General features: G+C 34.8%; 1 protein-coding gene across 3 annotated transcripts; it reads right to left on the reverse strand.

Annotated features, from left to right (window-relative positions):
• Positions 1–1,288: 1,288 nt before the first annotated feature.
• Positions 1,289–14,056, reverse strand: LOC112463586 (piwi-like protein Ago3). 3 transcript variants are annotated; one of them, XM_025030050.1, is made up of 12 exons: positions 13,790–14,047; positions 5,621–5,984; positions 5,376–5,534; positions 4,914–5,112; positions 4,516–4,829; positions 4,184–4,451; positions 3,727–4,077; positions 3,373–3,623; positions 2,984–3,134; positions 2,689–2,889; positions 2,418–2,615; positions 1,289–2,319 (listed from the first exon to the last, which is right to left on the reverse strand). In XM_025030050.1, the coding sequence occupies exons 2-12, from the start codon at positions 5,965–5,967 to the stop codon at positions 1,984–1,986; spliced, it is 2,775 nt and encodes a 924-aa protein (XP_024885818.1). In that variant the 5' UTR covers positions 5,968–5,984; positions 13,790–14,047; the 3' UTR covers positions 1,289–1,983. The 3 variants fall into 3 exon arrangements, with proteins under 3 accessions (XP_024885818.1, XP_024885819.1, XP_024885820.1); XM_025030051.1 differs by lacking the exon at positions 13,790–14,047 and adding an exon at positions 6,250–6,363; XM_025030052.1 differs by lacking the exons at positions 1,289–2,319; positions 2,418–2,615 and having other exon boundaries at positions 2,726–2,843; positions 13,790–14,056.
• Between the last annotated feature and the right edge of the window lie 1,122 nt (positions 14,057–15,178).

A 15,178-nucleotide genomic window follows, 5' to 3' on the forward strand; every position in this document is an offset into this window, starting at 1 on the left:
TTAAATATTTTCTCTCCAACGTGTGTCAAACTGTGAAAAATTATATCATTCATTCTGTCATTTTCAATGGAACAATGTTGGCCGTATACTATGACTAAATGTGTGCTGCAATAAAAAATAATTTTCCTCTAGTTTTTGTATTGTTTGACTTGAAGCTTAAGTTCTGCGCGTTACTCACATGAGGTGTAAAATATGCCCCAACTTTTAGAAATTTACTACGCACAAATTGGTTTATACGATTAAAGAACAACTTTTGCACTTATTTTTATCTAAAAGCTATAGATTATCAACATTTATTCAATTGTAAATCATCAAAGAGAACAATGAAAATTTAGACATAATGTTGCAGTGTAAAAACACCTCACGTGGAATATAATTTTGGGTGAAGTACACCCTACAGTCATAATATTATAAAAATAAAAAAAAATAAAAAAACAGATGTAGTTAAACAAGGACATTTTTCGTTTAAGAAACTAGCAGCAGTAGATAAAAGAAAGTTGAGAATGATGATTGAAAAATTCATGCTAAACCAAATAAAAAACGTTGTTTAGAAAATGTACCAAAGCCATTAAATAGGCTAATAAAGGAATAGTATATAGATCAGTTATTTCGAAAATATGAACACCAGTTTTTTCTTTAGATGTATAACGTATAACATTTGTCAATATTATTACATCATAACAGTTGACCGCAGACAATAGTTTCGTAGAAAAATTTTGTAAAGTATTCTACAAAATATTTTTTTTTTACTAAAAAGTATATATAAGGTATATTTAGGACATAATTACACTCGCATTATCTTCTTAACCGATAATTTTTTGTATGTGCGTGTATTTATATATAGTCTAGCGCCCTACGTACAAATATTTAAAAAAAAAATAATATAATAATACATTATAATTATAATTGAATTATTATTGAATATGATTAAATAAAATGCAATACTGAATAATACTGAAGGTCATTTTCATGTTGTAAAAAATATTTTTGCACCTATTAAGTGTAATAATGCACAAGATTCCTAAAATATATAATAGCTTGTTAGATCTTTCTTTTATCGGAATATGTTCAACTGTGCAAACATAAATTTTGAAAATTATATTAAAGACACACAACATTTATCTAGATTATAAAATAACATTTAATAATAGTAATAATTTACTATCATCATGAAATCATACATGTTTTATTGCCTGAAGATAAATCAAAAAAGAAAACAAAATAAATACGGAAAATATAATACTAAAATAGTAAACCAATCGCTCTTTTGCGCAGGCTATTCTTTTTGACAATTTATGTTTTGTAATACTACCTATTGAATAATTTTGTCAGATTTTGCTAAAACCATTTTGATAATACAAAAATTAAGGTGAAGCCTTTCCAACTCTTCTTAATGCTACGTAATTAATGCAAAAGTCAAAATAATCTCAAATACATGAAACACAATTGTTAGTCTTCTTGCAACAAAAAAGAGATCTTAGCTGTATATACAGTTAACAAGATGAAATTCTATTTGAGAATAGCAAACTTGCATTGATATTTACCCGAGTGCTACAGCAACTGTTACTTTCTAGGTAAATATAAATGCAAGTGTCAACTACATAACATAAATTAAGTATGGAAGAGACATATTCCAAGTGCTTTATCACATAGTATACTTGGTAGTAGTCTCTCATATATATTTCTCTTTCTCTATATAATCTTTGGACTATTTTAACTCACACGTATATATACATATACGTACAGTAAGTACAAGTACACATAGTTTTGCAAGATTGGCATTCATCATTGAGCGATTTGCTTCGACTTCTGCAGAAGCACAATCGAATCATATAATCATTCTTGTGATATTCAGTGATTTTTCCGAAATGTTCGATTTGATTTATCTAACGATAAAGAGATTTGTTCATTAAAAAAAAAAAAAAAAAAAAAAAGAAAAGAAGACAAATTGTGAGACAAAATAACATTAAATAATGGTGGAAGTTACAAATAAAATAAAATATCTGAAAGGGCTTGGTGTGGTTCAGCTAGAAGATTTTGACCAACCAGGTACACAAGTTTGTGTGCATATTGACAAGGAGCGGGTACACGAATCGTACCGGGCCAATTGTAATATAAGTGGCAAAGTTTATACGTCAGTCGTTGCATGTGGTCCGTTTCAATGTTGGACGAATCATGAATAACGACGTAATGAGTGGGAGTTACTGTACCCTGTCGCACATTTTGTGGCACGAGGAAGAAGTCGTAATAATTTCGCCTCGTTATGCAAGAATCAACAACGGTTCCTGGTGCAGGATTGTCTAAAAAACCTCCCCCTCTCTGCGAATTAAAAGCATTTTCAATTGTCAATTAAAATTATATCATTAAACGCAATATATTTGCTAATCTTATCATATTAATTCTAGCGCAATACTTACTGCTTTCTGTCTGATGAATAGCCGCGTATTGATACGTTTTTGAACGACGATTACACTGAGTTGTGGCTTGTAATTTGGCGCAATGCGATTAAATGTTGCCAATAGTTGCTTTACTTCATAGTTTTCGACATAGTCCAGATCTCCATCACCAACTCCGTCACGATATATAATTATACGGTCTGGATTACATCCATTATACTGACAACATAACATTATTATCATGAATCAATGAAAAGACGTTTTTTGAAAGCTGCATAAATGCATTAATTACCTTGTGATATGCATTAATGGCTGAAGTAAGGCAAACTTGTAACATATCCACCAATTCTTGCTTAGAGGCCTGCATACAAATTCTACTATGCCATTTGGTCAATTGAGCATCTAAAGAGGCGATAAATCCTGCTACGCTTTTTCTTGCACCTCCTCCTGTACCGGCGTGATAAACGTCTATACCACAAATCATGCTGTTTTTCTGTTATGCATGCAATAAAAGAATTTGTTGAACGAAGAAAATAAATATATACAATAAATAAAAGTATATAATAAAGTATAAATTTTCTATTTACCAACGGCATAGATACGGTCCAAAGTGCTCCTCCTAGTTTACAATTGATTTGAAGTGCTATCTTTTCTGTGACACTTTTCAATTTAGGAGGCTTAGAAATCGTTTTCGCGATGATGACTTGTGATGGTATAGCTTTTTGTACACAGCACAGTCTGTAAATGTAATAGAATAGTAAAAAAAAAAAAAAAAAATACTTTTCCAGATTTTATCTTCAGTTATTGTTATATGAACGATTAAATTTCCAAAACGTATAATGCTTGATATGTCCAAGACACACTCGATGCTTATTGATTGATATACTTGTACAATATATTGTTATACAGTATATTCATGTGCAAAGACAAATAAAATCATTAAATCACAAAAAGTAAAGGAAGAAAATTGTCTCACTTTTTTACTGCAGAATAGCGATCAGTGCGATTGGTCGGAAATACGACGACTACTAATTCGATATCATTGCTGATGCTATTTTGAATTTCTCGCAGATAAGTCTCGGTTCTGTCATCCTTTAGAGAGACTCTTCGTGGCTCTTGAATTTGCATTTTGATCGATCTTGAAACTTGTTGCAGAAGTTTTAAGAAATCTGTTACACAATTTTCATCCCTTGTACAGTATACAATATGCCATCTGGTCAAATTAGGCTAAAACGCAAAAGAGACATGTAATGTAACAAATATTTGTACAAGATCATTCACCACGTATTGGTTTGTCAATTCTCAGATAATTATTATTCAATATACTTACAGTGCGTAACATGGGATTTTTTACTGCAGTACTGCTCCAATCTGCAGGTCTGTCAGGTGACTTATGTATCTTGAGATTCCCGAAACGTATTTCTTCAGGATCGAGACATCTTGCAGTAAATTGAACTATATCACTGTTCATACGCAAACCCCATTCTGATAATAATTCCCGAGTCACTTCATTCTTTTCTACCTCTTCTACAAATCGCCTAATCACTTCTCGACGTTGGTCAGGTGACATTTTCGTAACTGTGCTCAAGTCTTTCATCATATTATAATTATTACGAATATTATCAGTAAGACCTGCTGCATAGCTCAATTCCGGCACCAGAAGAATTACTCTTTCCTCCTTCTATTGTATTCAAACGATTTTTTTGATGGCAATAACGAATTTCAAGTGACATAGTCAACAGTATCGTAACAATAGTAATATGCATGAATATCATGAAACCACGAACCTCGCCAGTTGCTGTTCTAATTTTACTGCGATGTACTAAAAGTGGTTGCTGTTGATCTTGAATCTCGATATTCCAATGCGACTTGTAATAATCGATCAAAGACATTTTTTCATCACCTTTAGAAAACACATATCTTGGTGTCTTATCCCACTCGATGTCATCTATACGGTATGTCTTATTATTATATCGCGTCAATACACTTGTACCAACTATCTCATTTATCACAGCATCTTTATAATTATATTGTGCTTTGTGATAAATCTCTTTTCTGCAAGGTAATTATACAAAATAAATTTGGTCAATTGTAAATTATTCAATCGTTATTGTCTTACATTAAATCTCGTACAGTTTCCGTCCGCATCACTCGATGTTTGGCATCTAAACACAATTTTAAACCACCTTCGTACTCATTTACGGCAGTCACGTAACCAGGCCATACTTCTAATCGATGTTGAGGCAGAACGTGCGCGCACTTTGGATTAAAATTTTGTCGACCAATACGAACTAAACTAAGTGCACGCATGATACGATTGAACAAAACATTGAAAAATTGAATATTTTCACTCATCGACTGTTTCTTCTTATAAATGATCGTAAGAGTTATTTGTGAACCATCCATTGGATGTTCCGATTTATAACGAGAAACCTGAAAATGTGATAATTATTCATCAATGTGCACATTTTATATTAATAGTTTTAATTTTATCATAGCTTAAACCCTTAAACTCACTTCCTGTGACAATTTTATTGGTAAATAAAGCGCCGCTCCATCAAATGTTTTTGTTCGTCCTAAAGTGGCGGAATGTTGATTAAGTAGTTTGCGGCGTAAACCTACTGAATCTATTTCTGGCGAAAATTTAACTTCGTACTGAAATAGACCTTTTCCAGGTTCTATTTTCAGATCTATATAATTGGCAAATGTTTCTACTCTGCAAAGCAAAATAGGCGTTATTAATTACTGTTATATTAAATTATAATAATATATCCATCCCTCTCTCGACATCCGTGATAACGGCATGCGTTTATATTTTCATGCTATTAAAACAAACAACTCAAATAGAAATCATGTCACTATTTTTTTTTTTAATTACCTACATTGTGTAACCTATATAATCCAAATTTGCCGAAAAAAAATTATCTAAGTAGGTCGAGAAAAGGACGTGTGTTCTTAAAATTATAAACCATGAATTACTTCGTTCCACTTTTGCCTTGTCGGCATATCGGTGCGATATCCTCAGAAGACTGTACGTCGGATACGGGCGGATTATCATAGACGGAAATGTCAGCCAATTTGGTTAAAACTCCCGCAGAATCCTTTTCAATACTTTCTTGCGCAGATGTACTTGGTTTGCTGGAATTGAAAAGAACGTTGAACATGTGCTTTGTAAACATGCATTCACAATGTATAATTCAGAGATTAGAAAACTTGCCACTCACCCAAGTTTCTTTATTAAACCCGAGAGAGAGCCTCGACCGTGACCCATTGCTAATGAAGTGGGTTCTCTGGAATCTGATTCACTGCTACTCATTGATTTTAACAAACTAACTAATTGCGCACGTCCGCGACCTCCACTGCTACTTGAGCTGGCTATCGATGAATATCCTTCAGACGATCTTGATGGCTGTTCAATCGATCTTATAGTTTGATCAGTCGACGAAACGCTAGGTGTTTCTACAGAATGGGACATTGTTTGAGCACGTTCGTTTTGTGCTTTCTGTTTCATCATCTCCAACAAGAAAGAACCGCGTCCTTTCCCATTAAGGGGCCTGTTATTAGGATCCATTTTGAAGAAGATGTATTCTGCAATTTATAGAACAGATATAAAATATTAATACTCGTATATCAATATTACAAATTCTTAGAAATTCGAATACTTCACTTATTATCTAAATGTTCGCGATTTATTTCAAACAATAACTAGGAAAATAGGTATACCGGAATATCAGTCTCTACTTAGAAAATAAAATAATTTTGCGTCACATCGAATATCCAAATATATGAGTATAAAACTTTCATGTCCGCGTATCCCTATTTTTCTTTGTAAATTTTTAAATAAGTTAGTAACCTTGTTTGCAGATGAAGTTTTTAATAACAGATAACCTTTTTTGTAATAACGTTTACATTCCGCAGTATCTCTTTTGCCACAATTCTAACACTCTGAACCCTAACCTATTATAGAGACTCAACAAGGATAGACCAACAACTCGTGTGCAGTATGGGAGTGTACGCACGCGCGCGCGAATGTGTGTGCGGGTCGCAAGTCGCAATCTTTCATCTCAAAATCTTAAGCCCCTTGCACAATAGGCGATAGCGATAGCGATACCGACAAAGGTGCCGACAAAGCTTTGTCGGCAACTTTGTCGCTGTCGTTATCGCTATCGCCTATTGTGCAAGGGGCTTAAAGCTTCAAATGTTTTCTTTCGTTTTTTCCCAGGCAATAAACACACTTCTTCTTACATAACGCCATACATTCCAATAGACCCATTGTCTGTTGATCACTAGTTTTCGTTTTTATTTTTTTCATTTTAGAAGTGGATACAGAAACTGTTTTAACCAGTAATATTTATTTTATTCTCTTGGAAAAAAAAGAAACACACACGGTACTTTTTTATCTCAAGGATTCTCGCCGAGAGATTTAATTCTCTTCTTTAATTCTTTAGTGCCTTTTATTCTCACTTTTATTCTTTAAATTTATCGGACAAAGTGTCATAACAGTGAGAAAAGTTTATTTATTGTTAGTTAAAAAAAAAACTAACAAATTAACTCAAGACCAATTCTCTCTACGTCTTCTCTCTTACGTCTCTCTAAAATTTTCAATGCTTGAATTTTATTGGAACGATTTTCAATCTTCAAATTTCGGCCCTCTTCAATCAACAATTTATTTAGATTGTCGGCTGAATTTCCCCGTGTCTTCGATTCTGATGATTATCCGCATGAGCGTATATTAAACTTAATACGTGTGAAAGGAATGCCATATCACTTTTCGCTGCATTAGCAGAACAAGACTCCTCACCTCATGTTGAATCATCACAAAAACGCGATCGCATATTGTTCCTTCGCGGTCGAAATAAATTAATCCTTTCGTATATCATCTCTCGATAGTATAAATTTAGATAAAACCGAGACTCTTTGATACATGGATTAATAAATATAAAAAAAGCTAGATCTAGATATATATATATATATATACACACATAGATCCTAAACAACCATATAATTCAACTTTTAACAACAATTACAGACTTATACGTTTGTTTACTAATTCAGAACAATTAAAGAAAAAATTTCCAGCGAATTTTCTCTTTATATATATATATGTATGTAATAGAATAAGGATTTGCGTGTGAAAAATTTAATTAATTTTATTTTTATGTAAAAATTTAAGAAAAAAAATTTAGCCAATCTCTCTTAGCACAATTTAATTTCACTGTAATTGTTACGTGCCACAATCGCTATCATAAAACTCCTAATATTCTTGAAATTTTTTTTTAATTTTTCCTTTAAATGGTTTTCTAATAAATAACGTCTAGCATCCCGTTTGATCTATAGACCTAATTTTACCTGTTTAGACCTTTATTTCTTTTTATGCATTTCACATCTATCATGTCCCTTTTAAAGAAAAAAAGTTTCTAAATTTCTCCCGAAAACATGTTGAACTGTTTCGTAGTTCTTGTCGTAGCGAACATACCTGCGACTCAGGTCAAACTACTAACATCTGTTGTTAAGTGCATCGTCGCCTGAATAAATTTTAATCAAGGAGACAGTTTTTTACTCATTCAAAAAGGTTATTTAAAAATATTACGTTGCCTCTTGTACGTAATATAATGAAAAATAAGAGTAACGCTCAAAAATAAAAAAAGTTGCGAATTTTTCATTGTAAATTAAATAACGGCCACTTAAAAGTTTGGACTCAGTCCCTATCTAGGACAATTTTGGAATGTTTGTAGAAACAATAATAAAATATAAAAAAAAATAGTAAATGTAGAAAAGAGTAACACTATAAAAAAAGATTAGAAAAGAAGCAAATAATACTGTAAAAATATTAACTAGTTCACTGGTAATGACTCATACATGAACACCTTGAATAGCTCTGCCAATTTTCAACGGATTTGCATTAAACTTGATACAAAAAAAATTTGATACGAAATTATTCGCTCTCATCAGTTGGAACAAAACGTTGATTTCGGGTCCACCAGTTAACCGGTTAATAAATAAATTATAACTGAAATGCATCTAATCTAATCTAGAACTACTTCTTATTTTTGTAGGCCTGTTTACAAAAATACAGTTTAAAGAAATTTATCAATTAATCAATCAATCATTCAATTTATAATAATTTACATTAATTATATTGTCCGCATGAAAAAAAGTTCGTGTAAACATAATGTAAACAATACATAAACAATCCATGTAGATATAATCTTGAAATTTACCGCATAACCGTGCTATAAATGCAGATAAAACCCCTTACACAACGCTAGGCGATAGCGATAACGATAAAATTGCCGACAAAACTACAGTATTGATACACGGGTTCCGATAAGTTAAAAATATTGTCTATCGCTATCGCTATTAAGACCATTGCACGTAACAAAGTTTTAGTCATAATTGTAAGGCCGTAAGAAAATAGACCAATCGCACTCGATTATTCTTCGAGCGCAAGGAGAATAATCGACTGTGATTGGTCTATTTTCTTACGGCCTTACGATTATGACTAAAACTTTGTTACGTGCAATGGCATTTTTACTATTGCCTAACATTGTGTAAGGGGATGCGTTCCGATGTTCACTGCCAGTAGTGACAATCTGTAGTTTATGTCACGTACACTTACCGGCAGGAATGCCTAGACATAATACATATCCTCCTCTATCCTATTACTCGTGTCCGAGCGTGGTGACTTCTCTTCATAAATGTGTTGCGCACGTGGATTATACACATTGTATATGGGACCTTACAGTTTAACGCCGATTCCGAACGGCTAGGTTTTTTAGAGAAGTTGGCAAAATACATATATATATATATATGTGTCATATACATATCAAAATGTCCAGGCATTCCTGCCGGTCAGTGTACATCATAGATTTTCAGTACTAGCAGTGAATATCGGAACGTAGCCAGAAATGGGTGTGAAAAGAGAGAGAAAAAAGAATAGGATCCTCGAACCAAGTATATATATATAGGGTATATCTACAAATAAATATGTGAGACAAGCTTCGATACTTCACTAGCATTTTTACTTATAGCGGCAAAAAACTGTAAACAGAAGTCAGCAAATGCATTCTTTCCAAATTAAAAATATTGAAAGTTGAATATAATATGGGAAGAATGCGGCATAATTTTCAGAAACTTCATTCATTTAGATTATCTTTTTTTACATAATTACTAAAGTGCAAAAGTAAGAGCCGATAGTTCTTAAGATCATCTTAAATACGATCTCGAAATGCTATGCGATTGTTTCATTGGCTGGATGGAATCTTAAGACCAACTAAGATACTTAAGGTGATCTTAAATATAAAATACACCGTCCTGAGAAAATCAAGTAAGGCGTATTTAAGAAATTAAGATTTATAATTTATCGCAGGAGCGAAAAAGCAGAACCGCTTAGACCCGATTTGAAGGTAAATTTATCCAGGCAGGTTACTTGAAGATTAACTTTCAGATTAACTGTTATTGCGTCTTTCAATGGGTCCGTTTTCTATTCCTAAACTGGCTACACTAGTTCAGAGTTTATTTTTTGCCTTCCAATGTGGAGATAAAAAAGATAAACTCTGAACTAGTGCAGCCAATTCGGTAATATGAAACAAACCCAATGTAATGTTTGTTGTCAGTTAACCCTCGGAAAGCGGACGCCGGATCGCTCGTGAATCATGCCTTGATTTTGTTTTGCTTCAGGCTGTGCGGCTCAAGGACTCTTGTAACTTGAGCCCTAAACAAAAATCAATGTAAGGCTGCAGTCCATTTGACACTAAAAATGCTTTGAAACGTTCTTCTTCTCCTTCTTTTTTCACTAAAAGAAAAGAGAAGAGGAATGCTTCAAAGTATTTGTAGTGTTAAGTGGGCCGCAGCCTAAATAACATTCTAATATAAAAATTTGATTTATAACAAGAGAAACTTTACTCTGAGTCAAAAGTGACCTGGCGTCCGCCTGCCGAGAGGCAATCGACCTTCAGTAAACCTTTATCCATGAAAAAATTTTTGATGTATTACAACTTAGAAAAAAACTATAGTTCACGTAATATAGATGTATAGATGTCCATAGTTCACACATTTACTATAGATAAATACAATAAATCAAGAATAACCCTTAAATGCAACACCTCTCAAGAATCTCGTAAATGACACATGGGGTCTAAAAGACCCCAGCATGAAAAATGTCTCCTTACTCATTGATTTTTTGATATTTAGTTATGAAAATTATGTTCAATGTTGTTCAAGGCTTAGAAAAGAGAATAAAATGCTTATATTGTTAAAATTTCAATTTCAACATAGTATAAAAAATTAAGTAAACTGAGTACTGCTAAGTGTACAACCGGATAGGTCATCACTCAACTATCATCAATGGGAACATGAGCTCCATTTTTGGGGGGAACATTTGAAAATATATCATTCTAAAGGGTCTGGGGTCCACTGGACCCCGGGTGGCATTTAAGGGATAATGTTGAAGATAAAAGTTTTAGTTTTAAAGTTTAAAAAAAAAAACAGAAATCGAGACGATACAAAAGAATATAAATTGAATAGCATAAATAAGTAACAGAGAATTTGTTACACATAAGTCAACGATAGTTACTACGAGAGCATGAAAAAAAGTTTGACCACGAAAATGTAAGTAATAGATAACGGATGTATTGATATCCATTTGCTGTAGAGAATTATACCGTTAACAAGTCTATTTATCTTGAAATATCAGTCATCGGATTAGCTATTATGATTAGCAAGAAAATATTAATAATATTATTATTAATTTATATACATTGTTCTGTCTTTCGACTGTCGGCTTTGATGGTCGAAATTTAGAAAAGAAATCGAGATCATCCAACTCATCAAAATAATTCGATCTACGTCGAAATACTTTATGTTTTCTTAAATTCTTCATCACTGCTGTAAACGTTTACATCAAAATTATCGAAATCCATGTTGATTAATAACATGCACAAAACTCAAATTCTGTTTACTTCAGCATAAAAGAGCTATAAAGATGAGTTATGATCTTCTATAGTAAACGTAAAACCAGTAAATTTTTTCTGATAGTAAAACGTTAGCACTACGAAACTATTAGTTTAGTGATCAACCACTCAGATAGCCAAATGCTGTGAGTTTGTTGCCATGTTGCCAACAAATTAATGCAACTAATTTTGACAAACTCGAGACAAGATAAGACAGCATTATGCTTGTCGGGTTGAACTCATATGAATTACATTTCTATTAACAGCAAATTGATTGTAACGTGACAGCATCAATTTGTTAGGGATTTGTGATAGCACGACATGTTGCAGATAACATAACGTACCAATATTGCGGACCGTTTGCTCTTAAAATTGCGTCAACTGATTGCATGTATAAGGTAGTCATGTAGCTGTATTTGTAACGTATTCTATTTCGATGTCAGCAAATATATGAAAACACATGCAATGCATTAGTTTGCTCAATATGCTCTATCACGCTTAGCTATCTGGGGATGAATTGAAAAACGCAATTTTTATTTTAAACTTTAGGTTAAGCCTAAACTACAAGTTAACCAAAGTATAAAAAACCGGGCCTTAAAAACACAAAAAATGTAAAAGGAAAAATGCACCAAATATATATTCTTTTTTTTACTTTACTTTTTTACTTCTTTTCCTTTACAAAAGTAATGACTTTTAAAATTAGTATAATTTAACTTTTTTCACGGCGTGGAAAATAAGCAAATTCATTCCTTGGGGATCGATCATGTAATTTCACGTAAAGGCTATTCTACAATTACGTAAAAGTAGGGTTGTAGGAGTAGGAGTAGTAGTAGTCGTGAATCTTGTACAACAGATCAATCTACAATAGAGTAACGATACATTGTAAACTTGATTAAAGCAACCAATCAGAGTACAGTGTGTATTTCGAGTGCACTCTGATCGGTTGGCTCTTACGTTCACATCTGGCGTAGTCGTGAAAGATGAAGTTCAACCATCTTCCACAACACGCTTTACAACCGCAGTACCGCTTTACAACCACGCCGTACAACACTCTTACAACTACTTACGACCACGTTTACGCAATTGTAGAATAGCCTTTAAGCTAAGGCTACATCTATCGTAACGCTTTGATCGTGGTCGTAAGCAATGAAGTTGTCGTAAACCGTATATCTATGCCAATATATCTATAAACACATTTTTCTTTGCACGTCGAGAAAGCTGACAGGTTAGGTTATGTTGTAACGCCAGACAAGCGTCGTAATTGTAAAGAGTTCAAGCCGAATCAACTCATACGATGAGCTTACGATAGCGATTACGACGAGCGTTACGACCGTTACGACGAGCTTACGGTGAACATTACGATAGGTGTAGCCTAGGCTTTACGACGAGCTTACGATGAACATTACGATAGATGTAGTTGTTACTTAAAACTTTTCCCTTTTCGTTCTATCCATTCCGCGCGAAGTTTTTTATTGACGAGAACACGTTCCCACGTGTCGTCGAGTTAAAAAAAAAGCAATTCTATCCATTTCGCGTGAACTTTATTATTATTGACGAGATCACGTTTCCACGTGTCGTCGAGTTAAAAAAAAAAACCAGAAACCAACTGGAAGTTTCGTTGGTAACGGTCGACGTTTCCGTTTTTTTTTTTGTTCTTAGGGTAAATCTTCCTTAATAATACGAAAAACGCGACATTGGTGTCTTTTCTTAGAAATTCGATCGATCGATTTCTTCGTGCGCGGTCGTATACAAGCGTGAAGAACCAATCGCCCTCTAATCTCAAGACCGCCATGCTTCAAACATCGGTACACACTATTGGTAATAAGCCTGATTCTTTTTAGCTCACCTTACACACGGTTCTTTTCTCTTTTTCTCTCCCAACGTGAAAAGAAAAGGAGGAAAGACGAACCGTGCGGAAGTTCGGCTGAAAAGAACAGAGGCCTAATGTGTCCTCAATTCCACAACAACGTATAACTAGTTGATTTTTTTTCCGCGCCTAGGTGTACCGACCACGCGGATTCGAGCGCATCTCCGCGTCGTTGCGAGAGGACGAAAGCACACTCTATCGAATCTCTTCGATCCAAAAGGGTACAAACGCGTACGATCGCCGAAACAAATAAATGCCTACATCGTCCGTACCTCGACATTTTCCCTCCTCAAGAGTTCAGAGACCCTTGAGAAAGGTCGACAGACTTTGACGATAACGATTTAACGAACGCGCGAGATCGAATCGAACCGCCCGTGGTGATTCCCCCTCCCCCTCTCGTCGCGAAAGGTCTCGAAATTACCGGTTCTCACGGGAGAGATCGTCGACGAGGATCCCGGGCTACTGTTCCGCGATAAAAATCTCACATCGAACATGGTGGATCGTTATATCGTTTAACCTCGCGCGCGAGTTCGCGAGGAGAACGCCAACGCAGTACCGAACGGTTTTTCACTTACATTCTTCGTCAAGCTTGTCCGGTTTAGTACTTATTACTGACTGTATACTGAGACCATTCGACCGTCCCGCACAAATCTTCCCTTTGCGATGATTCTGCCTTACGACGAATCTTCAAAGACACCACACCCGACCGAGCCAACTAGGCCGACTGAAGAAGACTGAACTGAGAATCCGGCAGACTGTGATCACGATATTCACGATTCGCGACACGAGGCAAGAATGGCAACTGCGCTATGGGCATCATAAGCCTTCCCTCCTGAACGATTGCACACGGCAAGAGACGACCAATCGCTCTGCGCTAAGCACCGCACCGTCAGCAACGCGACTGGCTGATTGGTCAACCGCGCGTAGCCGCGGGGGGGAGAACGCAATGCATGACGGTCCTTCACGCTTCGCGGTAATTGGTCGATCTTCTTCTTTCTTCTCGAGCTCGGATGTCTCGTAAATACGGCGCAAAATTTGTGTCGACGCCGTCGACGGGTCTAGATCCTCGTTCCCGGTTCCCGCGGGAAGGATTGATTCGCCCGACAATCATTCGGGCTTCGGACACGCAGCGATACGTTACGCCTCGGAGAATTAAGTCGGAGACACAAATTTTCGACTTTATACCTCGCAATTAATACTTGATTAGTATTAATTGCGTCATCCGACTCTCATACGACTTTGGATTCAACAAAAGACCATCGATATTGGCCGGAAATAAATTGTATTTCATATGAAGATTTTTGAAGTGCAATTGAAAAGATTGGTGAGTAATTCAGATAATTGTAATTAAATTAATTATTCTTGCACTATGCATTTAGCCAAAATAGATAAATTAAACAAAGTTTTTATATAGAATTGTTTATATTTTGTATGAAGAGTTATGAAGTGTGATTTAAAAAAAATTAAACGAATAACATTGTAACTTACGACATTGATAACATTGTAAATCCATGCCTGTTCAGAGGTTACAGATCAAAACAAGGAGGAATAAGGAGAGGATTATACAAGGAGATTATGAAAGGCAACGAAAATTCCCAGATAGCAAAGCGTGTCTGAGCAAAATTGCGCAAACCTGTGATTGCTTATGGATGCTGGCAACTTGCCGTACATTTGCTTCAATTGATTTCGAGTAATTTAATATTTGAAGCAACACGCAGGCAACGTTAGCTATATGTATTGCCAGCAATTTGTCGGTAAGAGAACAGCATCAAATTTACTTCGCGTTGCTAGCAATATATGACAGCATTGTGTGATCCTATGAATTATTACAGCAACATGACAGCAACAGCTCGAGTTTTGAATCAGACGATTTTAGACCGCAGCATAAGTTGCCAACAAGTTGCTGGCAAGTTGCTATACAAAATTGTTATATTGTTTTTCTATATGTATTGTCGCACGTCGAA

The sequence above is a fragment of the Temnothorax curvispinosus genome, unplaced genomic scaffold, assembly GCF_003070985.1.
Source record: "Temnothorax curvispinosus isolate PA1 unplaced genomic scaffold, ASM307098v1 QBEX01013447.1, whole genome shotgun sequence".
In the NCBI taxonomy this organism is placed as follows: Eukaryota; Metazoa; Arthropoda; class Insecta; order Hymenoptera; family Formicidae; genus Temnothorax; species Temnothorax curvispinosus.

What these genes read in the sequence shown, in the direction of transcription:
- LOC112463586 (XM_025030050.1), bottom strand. Translation starts at nt 5,967, where the DNA reads ATGGATCCTAATAACAGGCCCCTTAATGGGAAAGGACGCGGTTCTTTC. An exon ending in CAATAAAATTGTCACAGGAA is followed by an intron (nt 4,830 to 4,913) that starts GTGAGTTTAAGG and finishes TCACATTTTCAG; the next exon opens with GTTTCTCGTTATAAATCGGA. An exon ending in GGACCGTATCTATGCCGTTG is followed by an intron (nt 2,890 to 2,983) that starts GTAAATAGAAAA and finishes CATGCATAACAG; the next exon opens with AAAAACAGCATGATTTGTGG.